The following is a 21,263-nucleotide window of genomic DNA, read 5'->3' on the forward strand; positions in this document are numbered from 1 at the left end:
TGCCCTTAAAGGGGCGCGCGTCCCACGCAGCCGTGACCTTCTCCTTAAAGGGGCCGCGCCTTAAAGGGGCCGGGCCTTAAAGGGGCCGCGCCTTAAAGGGGCCGGGCCGCTCCTCCCCACTCGTGACCGCCCCCCCGCGTGTCTCCCCGCTCCAGCCACACACACGCATCGTTTTTTCCTTCCCGCTTTCTCCTTTTTAATGGAACTTTGTACAAAGGGCCCACGCGGGGCCCGGGGTGGGGGGGACGACATGCGGGGGGGGGGGGGGGGGGCGCGAGTGGTACAGGAGCGTGGGGGGAGGGGCGTGGGGTGGCTCTGCCCCCCCTCCCTCCCCTCCCACGAGTGCCCCCCGGGGGACCCAGGCGTCCGGGTGCCAGCGGGTGGGGGGCGCTCGGCACCGCAGATAAGGCAAAGCCTCGGGGGGGTGGGGGGGGGTGTGGAGCCCCCCACGGATGCCTGGGTCCCCCGTGGGGGGGCGTGGGGAGCCCCCACGGACGCCTGGGTCCCCCGTGGGGGGGGGTGTCACGAGGCCAGGCCCCGCTTCTGTAAACTGTCCACCTCCTTGCTCTGCTTCAGCTCCTCCATCCTGGGGCGAGAACACGAGTGGGGGGGGGAACACGAGTGGGGAGGGGGGGTCAGGCTCCGTGGGGACACCCCCGGCCCCTCCCCCCGTGTCACCTGTCTCCACCACCCCCCCCCAGCCCCACATCCCCCCTTCTCCGTGTCCCCCCACAATGTCCTTATTTCCCCACCCCCGTGGCCCCCCTACTCGTGTGCCCCCCCCCCGTGGCCCCCCAACTCGTGTCCCCCCCCGTGTCCCCCCCCGTGTCCCCCACCGGTGGCGGCAGCGCCGCAGGAACCGCATGATCTTCCGGGCCGCCTGGTCCTGCTTGATGGTCAGGAAGGTGCCCCTGCGGGGGAGGGGAGGGTGAGGACCCCCCTGTTTCCAGGGACCCCCTGTCCCCAAGCACCCCCAGCACCCGCGTCCCCGTCCCCGAGCACCCCAGCACCCAGCGTCCCCAGTCCCCGAGCACCCCAGCACCCGCATCCCCGTCCCCGAGCACCCCAGCACCCGCGTCCCTGTCCCCGAGCACCCCAGCACCCCGCGTCCCCGTCCCCGAGCACCCCAGCACCCCGCGTCCCCGTCCCCGAGCACCCCAGCACCCGCGTCCCCAGTCCCCGAGCACCCCAGCACCCCGCGTCCCCAGTCCCCGAGCACCCCAGCACCCGCATCCCCGTCCCCGAGCACCCAGCACCCGCGTCCCTGTCCCCGAGCACCCCAGCACCCCGCGTCCCCGTCCCCGAGCACCCCAGCACCCGCGTCCCCAGTCCCCGAGCACCCCAGCACCTGCGTCCCCAGTCCCCGAGCACCCCAGAACCCGCGTCCCCAGTCCCCGAGCACCCCAGCACCCAGTGTCCCCAGTCCCCGAGCACCCCAGAACCCCGCATCCCTGTCCCCGAGCACCCCAGAACCCCGCGTCCCCGTCCCCGAGCACCCCAGAACCCAGTGTCCCCAGTCCCCGAGCACCCCAGCACCCGCGTCCCCGTCCCCGAGCACCCCAGCACCCGCGTCCCCATCCCCGAGCACCCCAGAACCCAGTGTCCCCAGTCCCTGAGCACCCCAGCACCCGCGTCCCCGTCCCCGTCCCCGAGCACCCCAGCACCCAGTGTCCCCAGTCCCCGAGCACCCCAGCACCCGCGTCCCCGTCCCCGAGCACCCCAGAACCCCGCGTCCCCGTCCCCGAGCACCCCAGCACCCGCGTCCCCGTCCCCGAGCACCCCAGCACCCCACGTCCCAGTCCCCGAGCACCCACCGGAGGCGGGGGGCCAGCCCGGCGGGGGGGGCGCGGGGGCCCTGCTGCATGCGCTGGTGCTCGCGGTGGCTGCGGTAGCGCTGCTGGATGAGCACGGCCGCGCGCCGCCGCCGCTGGAACCGCTTCTGCTCGGCGTAGCTGCGGAACTTGCTCTGGATCAGGATGGCCGCCTGCGTCATCCGCTGGTACAGCGCGAACTGGGGGGGCCGCCATCAGCACCCGCCGCGGCACCGCCCGACACCCCCAGGCAGGGACCCCGCGTCTGGGTGACTCGCGGGGACCCCGTGTCCCAGCACCCGACACCCCCACGCAGGGACCCCGTGTCCGGGTGCCCCGCGGGGACCCCGTGTCCCAGCACCCGACACCCCCAGGCAGGGACCCCCGTGTCCGGGTGCCCCGCGGGGACCCCATGTCCCAGCACCCGACACCCCCAGGCAGGGACCCCCCATGTCCGGGTGCCCCGCGGGGACCCCGTGTCCCAGCACCCGACACCCCCAGGCAGGGACCCCCGTGTCCGGGTGCCCCGCGGGGACCCCGTGTCCCAGCACCCGACACCCCCAGGCAGGGACCCCCATGTCCGGGTGCCCCGCGGGGACCCCGTGTCCCAGCACCCGACACCCCCAGGCAGGGACCCCGCGTCCGGGTGCCCCGCGGGGACCCCGTGTCCCAGCACCCGACACCCCCACGCAGGGACCCCCGTGTCCGGGTGCCCCGCGGGGACCCGCGTCCGAGCACCCGACACCCCCGCGCAGGGACCCCGTGTCCGGGTGCCCCGCGGGGACCCCGTGTCCCAGCACCCGACACCCCCAGGCAGGGACCCCGCGTCCGGGTGCCCCGCGGGGACCCCGTGTCCCAGCACCCGACACCCCCACGCAGGGACCCCCGTGTCCGGGTGCCCCGCGGGGACCCCGTGTCCGGACCCCCCAACATCTGGGTGCCCCCACCCCAGCACCCCCCGGGGGGGGACCCCGTTACCTTCAGAGCAATCCAGGTCAGCTTGTGGGGCAGAGAGAGAGGGGGTTAAGGGCTGGGGGGGGGTCCCAGGGGGTGTGGGGGGGTCCCGGGGGGTGTAGGGGGGTCCCGGGGGGGTCCTGAGGGGTTTTGGGGTGCCCCCGCCCCCCGTTACCTGCTTATACTTGCGGTAGCAGCGCTGGATGACGGCGGCCGCCATCTCCTGCTGCTCCTTCAGCCGCCGGCCCTGGGGGGGGGGGGGTAGAAGGATTTTGGGGGGGTCAGCGCCGCAGTGGGGGGTCCCGGGGGGGGTTTGGGGGTCCCTGGGCGGGCGACGCACCCGGTACTTGCGGAAGGCGCCCTGGACGAGGCGGGCGGCCTCGTAGAGCTCGTGCTGCTCCTGGTCGGAGAGGGTGAGGAGGGCGACGGCGCCCTCCCCCCGCGCCCCCCCCGAGGCGTTGAGGAACTCGGCCCAGCCGGCCGCCGAGGGGGGGGGCGGCCGGTCGGGGACCCCCGGGGACCCCCGGGATGGCGCCTCCGCTCTGGGGAAGGGGGGGGGGGGGGGTCAGGGTGTGAGGCCTGGCACCCCTCCCCTCCCCCCTCAAGGATATTGGGGTGTCAGAGGGTGTGGGGGACCCCCCCAAGGGGATATTGGGGCGTCAGAGGACATGGGGGACCCCCCCAGGCGATATTGGGGTGTCAGAGGGTGTGGGGGACCCCCCCAAGGGGATATTGGGGTGTCAGAGGGCGTGGGGGATCCCCCCAAGGGGATATTGGGGCGTCAGAGGGTGTGGGGGATCCCCCCCAGGGGATATTGGGGTGTCAGAGGGTGTGGGGGATCCCCCCAAGGGGATATTGGGGTGTCAGAGGACATGGGGGACCCCCCCACAGGGATATCGGGGTGTCACAGGGTGTGGGGGACCCCCCCAAGGGGATATTGGGGCATCAGAGGACATGGGGACCCCCCCCCAGGGATATTGGGGTGTCACAGGATGTGGAGGACCCCCCCATGGGGTTATTGGGGTGTCACAGGGTGTGAGAGACCCCCCCCCGGATATTGGGGTGTCAGAGGACGTGGGGGACCCCCCCAGGGATATTGGGGTGTCACAGGATGTGGGGACCCCCCCCGGATATTGGGGTGCCAGAGGATGTGGGGGACCCCCCCCAGGGATATTGGGGTGTCACAGGGTGTGGGGGGACCCCCAGCAATATTGGGGTGTCACAGGGTGTGGGGAACCCCCCCCAGCGATATTGGGGTGCCAGAGGACATGGGGACCCCCCCAATGGGATATTGGGGTGTCACAGGGGGTGGGGAACCCCCCCGGCGATATCGGGGTGCCCCAGCCCACAAGGCCCCCCCCCCCCCCCCCAGGGACACGGGGGTACCCCAAGGCCCCCCCAGGGATCCGGGGGTCCCCCAAAAGCGGGGGGTACCTGTGGGGGGGCGCGGGGGGGCGGTCGACGCTCTCCAGGTAGGTGGCCAGCCAGGCCATGGCCGCGCTCAGCCCCGCTGTCCCCGCTGTCCCCGCTGTCCCCGCTGTCCCCAGTGTCCCCAGTGTCCCCGGGGGCCCCCCGGCGCCTCCTGTTTGATGCGTTCGGGCGTGGCCTCGATGATCTGCCGGGCCAGTGTCACCACCTCCGCCTGGGGGGGGACACACAGGTGACAACGGGGTGTCCCCTCCCCACAAAGCCTCCCCTCCCCAATTTGAGGGGGTCCCCAATTTGAGGGGGGTCCCCCCCCCCCTCCGTTACCTGCAGGGCGTCGGCGGGCGGGGCAGGGGCGTCGTCGTCCTCGGGGGGGCTGGGGGGGCCGGGGGGCAGGGGGACGGAGGCGGGACCCTCCGAGAGCCCCGAGGGGGAGGAGAGGCTGCTGGCCGTGCTCAGCCCTGGGGACACGGGGACAGGGGGGACACGGGGGTGGCTTTAGTGCGGGGGAGGACGCGGGGGGTGGGGAGGGGACAGGGGACACCTGGGGACATGTTGGGGGGGGACGGGGGACATGGGGGGGCTTGGGGACATCTGGCGGGGGAAAAGGGGACACAAAGAGGCTGGGGGGGACAGGGGACATGGGGGGGGCTTGGGGACATTTGGCAGGGGAAAAGGGGACACAAAGAAACTGGGGGGGACAGGGGACATGGGGGGGGACTTGGGGACATTTGGCGGGGGAAAAGGGGACACAAAGAGGCTGGGGGGGGACAGGGGACATGGGGGGGGCTTGGGGACATTTGGCAGGGGGAAAGGGGACACAAAGAGGCTGGGGGGGACAAGGGGGGACACGGGGGACAGGGGGGGACACGGGGGTGGCTTTAGTCCCGGGGGGGGGGGTGAGGACGGGGGGGCTGGGGAGGGGACAGGGGACACCTGGGGACATGTTGGGGGGGACAAGGGACGTGGGGGGGGGCTTGGGGACATTTGGCAGGGGGAAGGGGGACACAAAGAGGCTGGGGGGGGGCCAGGGGACATGGGGGGGGACTTGGGGACAGGCTGGAGGGGACCGGTGACACCTTGGGGGGGACACAGGGAGGATCTGGGGGGACGTGGGGACATGGTGGCAGTGTCAGGGTGACCAAGAGCGGGGAGGGGACCCGGTGACAGCGACCGCACCGGGGTGACGGTGACAAGGAGCGGGGAGGGGACCCGGTGACAGTGACCGCAGCGGGGTGACGGTGACAAGGAGCGGGGAGGGGACCCGGTGACAGCGACCGCAGCGGGGTGACGGTGACAAGGAGCGGGGAGGGGACCCGGTGACAGCGACCGCACCGGGGTGACGGTGACAAGGAGCGGGGAGGGGACCCGGTGACAGCGACCGCACCGGGGTGACGGTGACAAGGAGCGGGGAGGGGACCCGGTGCCGTACCTGTGTCAGGGCTGGCGGAGAGCGGGGAGGGGACGCGCAGGCCGGGGAGGTGACAGCGTGGGGACGCGGGTGACAGCTGCGGCTGTAGCTCCTCCAGGCGGGTGACAAGGGCCAGGTGGCCGCGGGCGCGGGCCAGCCCCAGCGGCAGCCGCCCCAGGCTGTCGGGGACGGCCAGCGCCCGCCGGTCCCAGCGGCACAGCCGCTCCGCCGCCTCCCGGTGACCCAGGGCGCACGCCCACATCTGGGGACGCGGTGGCACTCGGTCCCCTTTGTCCCCAAGGGTCCCTTTGTCCCCAAGGGTCCCTTTTGTCCCCAAGATGCCACCCCCCCCGTACCCCCAGCCCTACCCGAGCCACCACCCCGCACCCTTGATGCGTCCCCGCTGTTGCCCCTGTCCCATGTCCCCACCCTGCCCCCTTGTCCCCACCCTGTCCCCGCTGTCCCCATTGTCCCCGTCGTGTCCCCGTTGTCCCCTCGTCCCCCTCACCAGGGGGGTGCAGGAGAAATGGTCCACGTTGAGGGGGTCGACCTCCTGCTCCAGCTCCAGGCTGTCGGCCGCCAGCGCCCTGCGGGGACACGGCCCGGGGTGTCACCTCCCCCCCCTCGGGGACAGTCCTCGGGTGTCACCTCCCCCCCTTAGGGACAGGGTCCTGGGGTGTCACCTCCCCCCCGCTTGGGGACAGGGTCCTGGGGTGTCACCTCCCCCCCTTAGGGACAGGGTCCTGGGGTGTCACCTCCCCCCCGCTTGGGGACAGGGTCCTGGGGTGTCACCTCCCCCCCCCTTGGGGATGGGTCCTGGTGGGGGTCCCCATCCCTGTCCCATTCTCGTCCCTGTCCCCAAGCAGTCCCTGTCCCCATCCCTGTCCCCAAGTGTCCCCAAGGTGTCCCCAAGTGTCCCCAAGCATCCCCACTCACCGCCAGCGCCGCAGGGCCTCCACCATGTCCCCATCCCTGTCCCCAAGGGTCCCCAAGGTGTCCCCAAGTGTGCCCAAAGTGTCCCCAAGTGCCCCCAGGCATCCCCAAAGTGTCCCCAAAGTGTCCCCAAGGTGTCCCCAAAGTGTCCCCAAGCGTCCCCCTCACCGCCAGCGCCGCAGGGCCTCCACCATGTCCCCATCCCTGTCCCCAAGGGTCCCCAAGGTGTCCCCAAGTGTGCCCAAAGTGTCCCCAAGTGCCCCCAGGCATCCCCAAAGTGTCCCCAAAGTGTCCCCAAGGTGTCCCCAAAGTGTCCCCAAGCGTCCCCCTCACCGCCAGTGCCGCAGGGCCTCCACCATGTCCCCATCTCTGTCCCCAAGGTATCCCCAAGCGTCCCCAAAGTGTCCCCAAAGTGTCCCCAAGTGTCCCCAAGGTGTCCCAAAGTGTCCCCAAAGTGTCCCCAAGCGTCCCCAAGCGTCCCCCTCACCGCCAGCGCCGCAGGGCCTCCACCAGGCCGGCGTAGCCCTGGGCGGCCGCCAGGTGCAGCAGCGTCATCCCGCGGAAGGTGGCCCCGTGGGCCAGCGCCGTCCCCGACGACGTCCCCGATGTCCCCGACGATGTCCCCGACGTCCCCGGCCAGCCCGGCCGTGCCATCATGGCCTCGCAGACGGCCACCACCCGCGCCTCGAAGGAGGACCCCGGCCCCTGTCCCCGTGGGGACGTCAGGGGACGCCGGGGGACACCAGGGGCATAGGGGGTGGCAGGGGACGCGGGGGACATCAAGGGACACCAGGGGACACGGGGGACATTGGGGACATCAGGGGACACCAGAGGATTTCAAGGGACACGAGGGATGTCAGGTGACAGTGGGGACATCAGGGGACACCAAGGGACATGGGGGACATCAGGGGACGTCAGGCGACACCAGGGACATCAGGGTGACAATAAAGACGTCAAGGGACACCAGGGGATTTCAAGGGACACAGGGGGGACCTCAGGGGACAGTGGGGACATCAGGGGACACCGGGGATGTCAGGGGACAGCAGGGGACAGCAGGGGACAGTGGGGACATCAGGGGACACCGGGGATAGCAGGGGACATCAGGGGACAGCAGGGGACAGTGGGGGGGACAGGAGCCACCAGGGGGATTCAAGGAACATGTGGGACATGAGGGGACACCAGGGGACATTGGGGGACAGCGGCGACATCAGGGGACACTGGGGGACACTGGGGGACACTGGGGACACTGGGGACACTGGGGGACACCGGGGACATGCGGGCGGGGCCTCACCTGCTCCGGGGGGGTCTCCGGGGGGGCCCCCCGCGGCGGGGGGAGGGGCGCGGGGGGGGCGAGGGCCCCCAGCCGAGTCTCCAGCTGCTCCAGCCGCTCCAGGATGGACAGACGGAACTGGGCCTCTGGGGGGGGACCCCAAAACGGTGTCACCCCACGTGGGGGTGGGGGCAGTTTGGGGTGCCCCCCCCCCATAAAAGGGACCCAGGGATCCAGGTGTCACCCCACATTAGCGTGGGGGCCACTTTGGGGTGCCCCCCCCAAAAAGGGACCCTGGGATCCAGGTGTCACCCCATGAGGGTGGGGGCCATTTTGGGGTGCCCCCCCCCCATAAAAGGGACCCAGGGATCCGGGTGTCACCCCATGAGGGTGGGGGCCACTTTGGGGTACCCCCCCCAAAAAAGGGACCCTGGGATCCAGGTGTCACCCCATGAGGGTGGGGGCCATTTTGGGGTGCCCCCCCCCAAAAAGGGACCCAGGGATCCAGGTGTCACCCCATGAGGGTGGGGGCCACTTTGGGGTACCCCCCCCCAAAAAGGGACCCAGGGATCCAGGTGTCACCCCATGAGGGTGGGGGCCATTTTGGGGTGCCCCCCCCCACAAGGGACCCAGGGATCCAGGCATCGCCCCACATGAGGGCGAGGACACTTTTGGGGTGCTGGGGGGGGGGGGGAGGTGACATTTGGGGGTCCCCACTCACCGTCGAGGGACAGCCAGTCCAGCTGGGATCCGGGGGGGCCCGTCGCCCCCCCCCGCGCCCGGTACTCGAAGGGGGCGGCGGCCGAGAGGAGCCGGGGGGGGCAGGCGACGCGCAGGGCGGCCACGCCCGCCTCGTGGGCTTTTTGGTTTTTTTTTTTGGGGGGGGGGGGGGGTGTGGGTGTCAGCCACCGCGGGGACACCAGTGGGTGACCCCCACACCCCACGGGTGACACTCACGGGGACAGTAGCAGCGCAGGACGCCCGGTTGGACCAGGGCGGCCGGTACCGACACCCGGTCGAAGAGGCAGCTGTAGGCGCCGGCGCCCCACGGTCCCGTGATCAACACCTTCACCCCACCCTGGGTGAAATAAAAGAGTGGGGGGGTGTCACCCGTGGGCCCCCCCACGCGTGGGGAGGGGGGGGTATGGGGGGGGTGGGGGGCTTACCTCGGGGTAGGACCACTCCGGGGAGAAGTCGGTGATGGCCACCGGCGGCTCGGCGGGGGGGGCGGGAGGGGAGGGGGGGGTGCGTGGGGTGGGGGGGGGCTCGCGTGGGGTGGGGGGGACCCCGAGTGGGGTGGGGGGGACCCCACCGTCACCCGCTAGCAGTTCGGGGAAAGGGAGGGCGAAGGGGGGCTGGGTGCCCTGGGGGGGCTGGGGTGGTGCCGCCGCCGCCCCCCCCTCTTCTTCCTCTTCCTCTTCCTCCTCCTCAGCCCCCCCTAATTTTGGGGGGGCCGGGGGGGGGGCGCCGGGGGGGGCTTCAGCCTCGCAGCCGTAGGTTTGCCCCCGGCGGGGGCTGTTGAGGAAACAATCGGGGTCGAAGGCGGGGGGGGGGGCGGTGTGGGGCAGCCCCACGGCGCCGTGGGGCAGCGCCGTGGGGCAGGAACTTTCGGGGGTCACCAGGTGTTGGCTGGGGGTCAGACCCAGGGGGTTTTCGGGGCCTCCCGGAGCCGCCCCCCCTAAATTGGTTACTACCAAAAGAGGGAATCCCGGGGGAAAAGTAGGGGGGGTTTCGGGGGGGGCTCCCCCCAGGCCTGGGGAGGGTTGGGTGGTGTCGGGGGAGGAGGGGGCGATTTTGGGGGGCTCGGCCGCCCCCCGCCCCCCGCCCCCCCGCTCCACTTTGGGGGAGATGATGCGGTGTTTGGTGCTGCCGCACTTGTGGCCCGGGGTGCCTGTGGGGGGGGGGGTGTGTTAGGGGGGGAAGATGGGGGGTCCCGGGGGGTTTGGGGGGGGCTGCTGGTGGGGATGGGGGTCCCTGAGGGATTTGGGGGTCTCCAGAGGGGTGCTAGTGGGGATGGGGGGGGACTTTTGGGGTCTTGGGGTGGTCCTGGGGGTTCAAGGGGGGTCCCGGGGGGGGTACTAGGAGGTTTGGGGGGTCCCTGAGGGTTTGGGGGGGGTCCCAGGGGGCGGTCCCAGGGTGTGCCAGGGCTGCCTGGGAGGGTCCCCAGGGGATTTGGGGGGTCCCAAGGGTGTTCGGGGGGTCCCAAGGGTGTTCAGAGGGGTCCCAGGGGGATTTGGGGGGTCCCGGGGGGGGTCTCAGGAGGGTTCAGGGGGTCCCAGGGGGATCCCGGGGGGGTTCAGGGTCTCAGGGGGGTGCAGGGGGTCCCAGGGCGGGTCAGAGGGGTCCTGAGGGGAGTTCAGGGGGGTCCCAGGGGTCCCCATGCTGTGCTCAGGGGGTCCCAGGGGGTTTGGTGGATCCCAGGGAGGTTCAGGGGGTCCTGGGGTATTTGGGGGGTCCCGGCGAGGTTCAGGGGGTGTCCCGGGGGATCCCAGGGGGGTCCTGAAGGGCTCCTGGGGGTTCCCGAGGGGGTTCAGTAGGGTCTCAGAGGGGTTCAGGGGCTCCCAGGGCGGTTCGGGGGCTCCCAGGGGGTTCGGGGGCTCCCAGGGGGTTCAAGGGGTCCCGGGCGGTTCGGGGGGTCCCGGGGGGTTCAGGGGGTCCCGGGGGGTTCGGGGGCTCCCAGGGGGTTCTGGGGGTTCCAGGGCGTTCAGGGGGTCCCAGGGCGTTCGGGGGGTCCCAGGGCGGTTCGGGGGCTCCCAGGGGGTTCAGGGGCTCCCAGGGGGTTCGGCGGCTCCCAGGGCGGTTCGGGGGCTCCCAGGGGGTTCTGGGGGTTCCAGGGCGTTCAGGGGCTCCCAGGGGGTTCGGCGGCTCCCAGGGCGGTTCGGGGGCTCCCAGGGGGTTCGGCGGCTCCCAGGGCGGTTCGGGGGGTCCCAGGGGGTTCAGGGGCTCCCAGGGGGTTCAGGGGCTCCCAGGGCGGTTCGGGGGGTCCCAGGGGGTTCAGGGGCTCCCAGGGGGTTTGGGGGCTCCCAGGGGGTTCGGGGGCTCCCAGGGCGGTTCGGGGGGTCCCAGGGGGTTCAGGGGCTCCCAGGGGGTTCGGGGGCTCCCAGGGGGTTCGGGGGGGTCCCAGAGGGTTCAGGGGCTCCCAGGGCGGTTCGGGGGCTCCCAGGGGGTTCAGGGTGTCCCAGGGGGTTCGCGGGCTCCCAGGGCGTTCGGGGCTCCCAGGGGGTTCGGGGGGTCCCAGGGGGTTCGGGGGCTCCCAGGGGGTTCGGGGGGTCCCGGGGGCGTCCCGAGGAGGGGCCCCGCCTCACCCAGCCCCCCGGCGCAGAGGCAGGCGTGGGTGCGGGGGGGCGGCCGCGCGTGGTGGCTCTCCAGGACGTGCTGCACCAGCTGCTCCAGCGAGAGCCCGGCCGGGGCCCCCCCCCCGTTCCCGCAGCCCCACTTCACCCCGTGAACTGCGGCGGGGCGGGGGGGGGGGGCAAATTAAGTAAGAAAAGGGTTTTTTTTTTTTTGGGGTGTACCCGCCCCCCCCAAAAAACCCAACCCCACTTACACATGGGGCGGAGCTGGGCGACGAGCTCCTCCTGCGACCACTTGAGCCACTCGCGGGGGTCGGCGGCGGCGGCGCAGAGGGGGGGGCCGCAGGGGCGGCCGCACTCCTCCATGGCCGGGACGTTCAGGTAGTGAACCAGGACGATATCGGGGTTCTGGGGGGGGGGGGGGGGATGCTTGAGGGGTTTTTTTGGGGGCTGAGGGGGTTTAGGGGACCCCCCCGGCGTGGGCTGGGGCCCCCCGTTACCTGCAGCAGCCAGTAGCAGCGGCGGTGGAAGGTGGGGACGATGGAGGAGTGGACGTAGCAGCCGTAGAGGCACTGCGGGGAGAGGCGGGCTGGGGGGGGGGGACACCCCCAAACTGACACCCCCAAACCATCCCTTGGGGGTCCTCACGCCCCCGCCCCATCCCCTGGGGGTGCTGACACCCCAAACTTCCCCCTTGGGGTCCCCAGCACCACCAAACATCCCCTTGGGGGTTCTGACACCCCCAAACCACTCCTTGGGGGGTCCCCAACACCCCCAAACCCCACTTTGGGGGTCCCCAACAAACCCATGGACCCAGGCAAGGGTCCCCAGCACCCCCAAACCAACCCCTGGGGGTCCCCAGCACCCCCAAATCATCCCCTGGGGGGTCCCCAGCACCCCCAAACCCTCCCTTGGGGGTTCCCAGCACCACTAGATTCCTTCTTGGGGGTCTTCAGCACCCCCAAACTCTCCCTGGGGGTCCCCAACATCACTAGATCCCCTTTTGGGGGGTCCTGACATCCCCTAAACCACCCTCTGGGGGTCCCCAGCACCCCCAAACCCTCCCTTGGTGACCCCCAGCACCCCCAAACCACACCCCAGGGATCCCCAGCACCCCCAACCCCCACCTTGGGGGTCCTCAGCACCCCCAACCCCCCCCTTGGGGTTCCCCATCCTCCCCCATCCCCAGTCAGGGCTCCCCCATCGCCCCCTCCCCGCTCCCCCCCTTGCTGTACCCGAGGGCGGGGGCAGGTTTCTGAGGGGAGTCAGGTAATTTTGGGGGGGGGTTGGTGGTTTTTGGGGGGGCCCCCCCCGCCTCCTACCTCCACCCCCTGCACCTTCAGCTTCATGTGGTCCTCGCGGGTGGTCTTGCCGTCCTTGCGCTTCTTCCAGCAGTAGCCGTCCTTGCGGTACTTCACCTTCTTCCGGTTGTAGAGGATGACGGAGCCGTTCTGCGGCCTGGAAATGGGGGTCGGGGGGGGCAGCACCCCCCCACGGCGACCCACGGCTGCCCCACGGCGACCCACGGTGACCCACGGCTGCCCCACGGCGACCCACGGCCGCCCCACCTGGTCTTGGGGGAGCAGGAGAGCCACTCGTCGTGTTTCTCGAAGGTGATGAGATAGGAGGCGATTTCCTGGGGGGGTGGGGGGGGGAAGGGGTGAGGTGACCCCCCCGTGTCACGCTGTCACCTCCCGTGTCACCCCTGCTGTCACACTGTTGCCCCCCTGTGGTCACGCTGTCCCCAATGATCCATTCCCCTGCTGTCCCCTGCCTCAGCCACCTTGTCCCCTTGTGTCCCCAATGTCCCCATGCCCCCACTGCCGTGTCCCCCGTGTCCCCAACACCCTGTCCCTCCACTGTCCCCAAGTCCCTGTGTCCCCATCACCCTGTCCCCCCATTGTCCCCATGTCCCCGTGTCCCCATCACCCTGTCCCTCCACTGTCCCCATGTCCCTGTGTCCCCATCACCCTGTCCCCTCACTGTCCCTGTGTCCCCATCACCCTGTCCCCCCACTGTCCCCATGTCCCCGTGTCCCCATCACCCTGTCCCCTCACTGTCCCCAAGTCCCCGTGTCCCCATCACCCTGTCCCTCCACTGTCCCCATGTCCCCGTGTCCCCATCACCCTGTCCCCCCACTGTCCCCGTGTCCCCGTGTCCCCATCACCCCGTCCCCCCACTGTCCCCATGTCCCCGTGTCCCCATCACCCCGTCCCCCCACTGTCCCCGTGTCCCCGTGTCCCCATCACCCTGTCCCCCCACTGTCCCCATGTCCCTGTGTCCCCATCACCCTGTCCCCCCACTGTCCCCATGTCCCCGTGTCCCCACACCCTGTCCCCCCACTGTCCCCATGTCCCTGTGTCCCCACACCCTGTCCCCCCACTGTCCCCGTGTCCCCGTGTCCCCAACACCCTGTCCCCTCACTGTCCCCGTGTCCCCGTGTCCCCATCACCCTGTCCCCCCACTGTCCCCGTGTCCCCGTGTCCCCATCACCCTGTCCCCTCACTGTCCCCATGTCCCCGTGTCCCCATCACCCTGTCCCCTCACTGTCCCCATGTCCCTGTGTCCCCATCACCCTGTCCCCCCACTGTCCCCAAGTCCCTGTGTCCCCATCACCCTGTCCCCCCACTGTCCCCGTGTCCCCGTGTCCCCATCACCCTGTCCCCCCACTGTCCCCGTGTCCCCGTGTCCCCATCACCCTGTCCCCCCACTGTCCCCAAGTCCCCGTGTCCCCATCACCCTGTCCCTCCACTGTCCCCATGTCCCCGTGTCCCCATCACCCTGTCCCCTCACTGTCCCCATGTCCCCACCGCCCTGTCCCCCCACCCTCCCCATGTCCCACTGTGTCCCCGTGCCCGTCCCCCACCGTCCCCCATGTCCCCACCGCCCAGTCCCCCCATGCCCCATCCCCATGTCCCCACCGTCCCCGGCCTCCCCCCGTCCCCCCGCCGTGTCCCCAGTGTCCCCAGTGTCCCCAGTGTCCCCCCCTCACCTCGTTGGTGTTCCAGCGCAGCTGCTCCTTGGGCAGGACGGGGCATTTGGGCAAACACTCCACCAGCTTCCGGGGCAGGAAAACCTTCAGGTGGCTCCTCTCTGCGGGGGAGGGGTGAGTGTCCCCCCCGTGTCACCCCCCCATGTGTCCCCTCCCCCGTGTGTCCCCCCCCCTTACCAGAGACCTCGGTGGGTTCCTTGCTGCTCATGGCGGGGGGGCGGCGCGGGGCCCTCAGAGCTCCCCGAGGGGCGCGGAGGAAGGGCTCGCACCTGGGGGGGGGGTGTCACCGGGGGTCACCCCCCCCAGTGTCCCTGTCCCCCCCCCAGGTGGGTGATGGGGGGGGGGGGGACGGTGGCCCGGGCATGGGGACGCCATGGGGACGTCCCTTGTGGGGGTGACCCACGGCTCAGGCCTGGCAACTCCCAGCACCCCACCCTCCGCACCCTGCCCTTCGGCCCCCCACATCCCTGCCCCACGGCCCCCCACAACCCCACCCCACACATCCCCCTGCTCCATGACACCCCACATCCCCCCTCCCCAACACCCTACGGCACCCCACATCCCAGCCCCCTGCCCCCCACAACCCCACCCCATGGCACCCCACGTTCCTGCCCCGCAATGCCAAGACCCCCACCCCGTGACACCCCACATCCCCACCCTATGGCCCCCCACATCCCCGCCCCATGACCCCCCACATTCTCACCCTATGGCCCCCCACATCCCCGCCCCCTGACCCCCCACATTCTCACCCTATGGCACCCCACATCCCCGTCCCACGACTCCCCACATTCTCACCCTATGGCAACCCACATCCCCGCCCCATGACCCCCCACATTCTCACCCTGTGGCCCCCCACATCCCCGCCCCATGGCGCCCCACGCCCCCGCCCGATGACCCCCCACATCCTCACTCTATGACACCCCACATCCCCGCCCCATGACCCCCCACAACCCCACCCTATGGCACCCCACACCCCCACCCCACAACCCCAAGACCCCCACCCCACGACCCCCCACACCCCCGCCCTATGGCCCACCACATCCCCACCCCGTGACCCCCCACATTCTCACCCTATGGCCCCCCACACCCCCGCCCCATGGCACCCCACGCCCCCCCCATCCCCGCCCCACGGCCCCCCCGTCCCCGCCCCCCCTCCCCGCCCCGGCCCCACCTGCCGGCAATGGGAGGCCGCCGCCGCCTCCGCCGCCGCCTCCGCCCCCGCCGCCGGCCGCCATCTTCCCGCCCCGCCGGGGGCCAGCGCTGACAGCGCCGCCGGCGCGTGACCTCAGCGCGCACGGAGGGAGGGGCGGGGACAGGCGCGGAGTGGGCGGGGAAATGGGCGGGGCTGAGGGTGGACGGGCGGAGTCGGGGGTGGGTGGGCGGGGCCATCCCGGGCCGGCTCCCGCCCGGCTATAGGCAGGAGGAAGCTATAGGGCACTATAGGAGGTGACGACAGGGCACTGTAGGGGGTCACTATGGGGCCCGTACGAGGCAGCTGTAGGGCACTATACGAGCTCACTCTGGGGCCCAGATGAGGCAGCTATAGGGCACTGTAGGAAGTAGCTGTAGGCCCCTATAGGAGGTGGTTATGGCGATTCTACGAGGTAGCTCTTATGAGGAAGCTATAGGGCACTATATGAAGTGGTTATGAGGCCGCTATAGGACGCTACAGGGCACCATAGGAAGTGACTATGGGGCACTATATAGGTTCACTATAGGGCCCGTAGGAGCTGGCTATAGGGCACCATAGGGGGTCACTATGGGGCCCATGTGAGGTCACTATGGGGCACTATAGGGGGTTGCTATAGAGCCCATATGAGGTCACTATGGGGCACTATAAGGGGTTGCCATAGGGCACTATATAGGGTCGCTATGGGGCCTGTATGAGGTCACTATAGGGGGTCGCTATAGGGCCCATATGAGATCACTATGGGGCACTATATGGGGTTGCCATAGGGCACCATATAGGGGGTTGCTATAGGGCCCATATGAGGTCACTATGGGGCCCTATAGGGGGTCACTATGGGGCCCACACGAGGTGACTATAGGGTACTATAGGGGGTCACTATGGGGCCCATATGAGGTCACTATAGGGGGTCACTATAGGGCCCATATGAGGTCACTATGGGGCCCTATAGGGGGTGGCACAAACCGCGGAGCCGTGGGGCGGAGTCACCGTCTTTAATGCCGCGGTGACACATGGTGACACGTGGTGACACGCGGCGACACGCGGCGACACGCCAGCCGTCACCCCCGGCAGCCCCCCAGCCCCCACAGCGGGGGCGGGGCTCCCCCGGGCCCCGCCCCAGGGGGGCTGCGGGGGGCGGGGCTCACCTGGGAGTCCCCGCCCCCCGCCCGGCGCATCACCCTGGGTGGGGCAGAGAGAAGGGAGGGGGGGGGTCACCCCCAAAACACACCAGCCCCCCCAAACCCGCCCGTTTTCACCCCAAAACCCGCGCCTCACCCGGCCAGGCGCCGCTTCAGCTCCCGCAGGTGGGCGCGGACGGCGGGGGTGCCGCCGCGCGGGGGGCGGCAGCGGCGGCGGCCGCAGAGCGACCGCGGCGAGGGCAGCGGCGAGGGCGGGGCCCCGGGGGGCTGCGGGCGACCCCCCGGGGAGGGGAAATTTGGGGAGAAACCCAGCAGATTTGGGAAAAAAGATGGCGCCGTGGCGGGAAACCCCAGCGGAGGGGAGGCCTGGCGGCGGCCGCCTGCCCGGCGAGGGCTGGCGGGGCGGGCGGGCGCGGCCGCGACTCGACGCCCCCCTTCGTTAGCGGCGCCTGACGCGCCCGGCGCTGACGAGGCTCCGGAGCCGGGCGTGGCGGCGGCGGCATCGCGGCGGATGGTGCGGGATTGCCTGGGCGGGGGGGAGAGGGGCGTTAGCGGGGGGACTGTGGGGGGTTTGGGGAGGTATAAATGAATGTGGCTACATATAGGGGGATTTGGGGAGGTATAGGGGGATTTGGGGAGGTATAGGGGGATTTGGGGAGGTATAAATGGATTTGGGGAGGTACAAATGGATTTGGGGACATATAGGGGGATTTGGGGAGGTACAAATGGATTTGGGGACATATAGGGGGATTTGGGGAGGTACAAATGGATTTGGGGACATATAGGGGGATTTGGGGAGGTACAAATGGATTTGGGGACATATAGGGGGATTTGGGGACATATAGGGGGATTTGGGGAGGTACAAATGGATTTGGGGACATATAGGGGGATTTGGGGAGGTACAAATGGATTTGGGGACATATAGGGGGATTTGGGGAGGTATAAATGGATTTGGGGACATATAGGCGGATTTGGGGACATATAGGGGGATTTGGGGAGGTATAAATGGATTTGGGGACATATAGGGGGATTTGGGGAGGTATAAATGGATTTGGGGACATATAGGCGGATTTGGGGAGGTATAAATGGATTTGGGGACATATAGGCGGATTTGGGGACATATAGGGGGATTTGGGGACATATAGGGGGATTCGGGGAGGTATAAATGGATTTGGGGACATATAGGCAGATTTGGGGACATATAGGCAGATTTGGGGAGGTATAAATGGATTTGGGGACATATAGGGGGATTTGGGGAGGTATAAATGGATTTGGGGACATATAGGGGGATTTGGGGAGGTATAAATGGATTTGGGGACATATAGGGGGATTTGGGGAGGTATAAATGGATTTGGGGACATATAGGAGGATTTGGGGAGGTATAAATGGATTTGGGGAGGTATAGGGGGATTTGGGGACGCATAAATGGATATGGAGACATAAATGGATTTGGGGAGTTACAGAAGGATTTGGGGACATAAAGGAGATTTGGGAACGTATGGGGGATTTGAGGAGCTATAGGGGGATTTGGAGACATATAAATGGATTTGGGGACGTACAGGAGGATTTGGGAGCATATAAATGGATTGGGGGATCTATAGAGGGATTTGGGGACGTACAGGCAGATTTGTATATATGTATAAATAGATATGGAAACATATAAATGTATATTTCGGGGAGTTATAGGAGGATTTGGGGAATACAGGCAGATTTGGGGAGCTATAAGGGGATTTGGAGACGTATGAATGGATTTGGGGACGTATAGGTGGATTTGAGGATATACAGGAGGATTTGGGGATGTATGAGAGGATTTGGGGACATATAGGCAGATTTGGGGAGGTACAGGAGGATTTGGGGATGTATAGGGTGATTTGGAGACATATAAATGGATTTGGGGATGTACAGGGGGGTTTGGGGAGCTATAGGGGGATTCGGGGTGCCCTATAACCCCATCCCACCGCTCCCCGGCCCCGGCGGTGTTCGGGTGCCTCGTTATCTGTAATAACGATTAATTATTCAATTATTATTAATTCTTTTCAGCCCCCACCCCGCGGCCGTTTCCGCGGCTTTTGGGGCAATTTCCGCGGCTTTTGGGGCCGTTCGGGGGGCGGGGGCCGCCCCGCTGCAGAGGAAGAGGAGGGGGATGAAGGCCCGCCCGCCGCCCCCACGCTCTTACATCTATTTATCTATCGATGTAATCTTATTATCGGTTTGTATCGATCCCTGTATTTGTATCGGTCGGCCTAACTATTGATTTATGGCTTTATCTCTATCGATATAATTAACGTGTGTATAATTAACATCAATATATCAATTATATCAGTGATTTTATATCTACCTAGGGCTATCGATATCGTCCATATAATTAATATCACACAACAATTACATCAATAATTGCATGTCTACCCGAACCCATCAATGTAACCTATACTGGTGTAACTAACATTAAGATAATTAATATAATCATCACTTATATAATCACTACTCATATATCAATTATAATTTTATATCTGTCCAAACCTATGAATATAATAAATATTTATAACTAATGCTAATTTGTCAATTACATAAATAACCGCAAGTCTAACCCAACCTATCCATATAATCAATATTTATATAATTAATATCAATATGTTAATTGCACCCATAATTTAGCAGCGTAGCGAGGGGCCGTTCCCCTATCGCTGATGCAATTTCCTTACAAAACAAGATATCAGCGTAACGGGGATCAATATATACATCAATATATACGTATATAATGGACACTGATGAAGGTGTTGCTCATGGACAGTATTACATTCAGATATTAATTAGCTGCGGGTCGTTAGCGCTGTGCAAGGGGCACCTGCAGCTGCGCCGTGGTCTGTGGGTGTCGTTAATGGCGGGGGGGGGGGGACCAGGCCATTTTGGGGCCGTTTTGGGGCCGTTTTGGGGCCGTTTTGGGGCCGTTTTGGGGCCGTTTTGGGGCCGTACCTGGCGAAGGGGCCGAGGGCCGCCCGGGGCTCGTCCTCCATGTCGTGGTCCTGGGCGCTGCGGGGAGGGGACGGGGGGAAATGGGGGTGTGGGGGGGGAAAGGGGGAAATTGTGAGGGGAAAAGGTGAGGGAAATGGGGGAAACGCGAGGGGAAACGCGGGAGGAGAAAGGGGGGGAGCGTGAGGGGAAAAGGAGGGAAAAACCTGAGAGGAAAAGTGTGAAGTGAGGGAAAAGGGAGGGAAAATGGAGGAAAACCGTGAGGAGAAAAGGAGGGAAAGGGGGGAAAAACCGTGAGGTGAGAAAAGAAGGGAAAAGGGAGGGGAAAGGAGGAAAGGTGTGAGGGGGAAAGGAGGGGAAATACGTGAGGGAAAATGGTGGGAAAGGGAGGGAAAAGCGTGAGGGGAAATGGTGGGAAAGGGAGGGAAAAGCGTGAGGGGAAAAGGGAGGGAAAAGCGTGAGGGGAAAAGGGAGGGAAAAGCGTGAGGGGAAAAGGGAGGGAAATGGGGAGAAGCGTGAGGAGAAAAGAAGGGGAAAGGAAGGAAAAGGATGAGGGGCAAAAGGGAGGGAAAATGGAGAAAAATCCATGAGGAGAAAAGGAGGGAAAACCGGGAGGAGAAAAGAGGGAGAATGGGGAAAAAGTGTGAGGGGAAATGGAAAAGGAGGGGAAAACCTGAGGGGAAAATGGGGAAAGTGTGAGGAGAAAAGGGGGGGAAATGGGGGGGGGGGAAGCGTGAGGGGTAAAAGGAGGGAAAAGGGGGGAAAAGTGAGGGGAAAGGGAGGGAAATGGAGGGAAAAACCTGAGGGGAAAATGGGGAAAAGTGTGGGGAGAAAAGGGGGGGATTGAGGGAAAAGCGTGAGGGGAAAATTGTGTAATCAGAGGGAAAAGTGTGAGGGGAAGTGTGAGGAGAAAAGGGTGGAAATCGAGGCAAAGTGTGACAGGAAAATGGGGGGGAAGCGTGAGGAGAAAAGGAGGGAAAATGTGAGGAAAATGGGGGGAAAAGTAGTGTGAGGGGAAATGGAAAAGGAGGGAAAAGCCTGAGGAAAAAATGGGGAAAAGTGTGAGTGAAAAAGGGAAAGAATGGGGGGAAATGTGTGAGGGAAAATGGGGGGAAAGGAGGGAAAAGCATGAGGGGAAAATGCGGGGAAATGGGGATAAAGCGTGAGGAGAAAAGGAGGGGAAAGGGAGGGAAAAGCGTGAGCAGAAAAGGAGTGAAAAGCATGAGAGGCAAAAGGGAGGGAAAATGGAAAAAATCAGTGCAGAGAAAAGGAGGGAAAACCAGGAGGGGAAAAAGGGGGAGAATGGGGAAAAAGGGGGAGAATGGGGAAAAAGGGGGAGAATGGGGAAAGTGTGAGGAGAAAAGGGGGGAAATGGGGGGAAGCGTGAGGGGTAGGAGGAGGGAAAATGGGGTAAAAGAGTGAGGGAAATGGAAAGGGAGGGAAATGGAGGGAAAAACCTGAGGGGAAAATGGGGAAAAGTGTGGGGAGAAAAGGAGGGGAATGAGGGAAAAGCGTGAGGGGAAAATTGGGTAATCAGAGGGAAAAGTGTGAGGGGAAGTGTGAGGAGAAAAGGGTGGGAAAACCTTGAGGGGGAAATGGAGGCAAAGTGTGACAGGAAAATGGGGGGGAAGCGCGAGGAGAAAAGGAGGGAAAATGGGGGGGAAAAGAGCGTGAGGGGAAAAGAGCGTGAGGGGAAAAGAGCGTGAGGGGAAAAGAGCGTGAGGGGAAAAGAGCGTGAGGGGAAAAGAGCGAGGAAATGGGGATAAAGTTTGAGGAGAAAAGGAGGGGAAAGGGAGGGAAAAGCGTGAGGGGAAAGGGAGGGAAAAGCGTGAGGGGAAAGGGAGGGAAAAGCGTGAGGGGAAAGGGAGGGAAAAGT

The 21,263-nt window shown here is 66.5% G+C and overlaps 1 protein-coding gene across 1 annotated transcript; it reads right to left on the reverse strand.

Annotated features, from left to right (window-relative positions):
• Positions 1-177: 177 nt before the first annotated feature.
• CAMTA2 (calmodulin binding transcription activator 2) lies at positions 178-15,353 on the reverse strand. Its single transcript, XM_075135125.1, is given in 24 exon segments — positions 178-586; positions 837-911; positions 1,815-2,011; positions 2,790-2,810; positions 2,941-3,012; positions 3,106-3,307; positions 4,200-4,320; positions 4,323-4,407; positions 4,518-4,651; positions 5,623-5,863; positions 6,110-6,188; positions 7,022-7,239; positions 7,826-7,950; positions 8,526-8,663; positions 8,762-8,882; positions 8,971-9,695; positions 11,110-11,253; positions 11,352-11,505; positions 11,598-11,669; positions 12,420-12,555; positions 12,666-12,733; positions 14,090-14,190; positions 14,267-14,358; positions 15,261-15,353. Coding segments are annotated over 23 exon segments (3,324 nt in total). The 5' UTR covers positions 14,298-14,358; positions 15,261-15,353; the 3' UTR covers positions 178-522.
• Between the last annotated feature and the right edge of the window lie 5,910 nt (positions 15,354-21,263).

Source organism: Calonectris borealis, chromosome 36 (genome assembly GCF_964195595.1).
Source record: "Calonectris borealis chromosome 36, bCalBor7.hap1.2, whole genome shotgun sequence".
Lineage (NCBI taxonomy): Eukaryota > Metazoa > Chordata > Aves > Procellariiformes > Procellariidae > Calonectris > Calonectris borealis.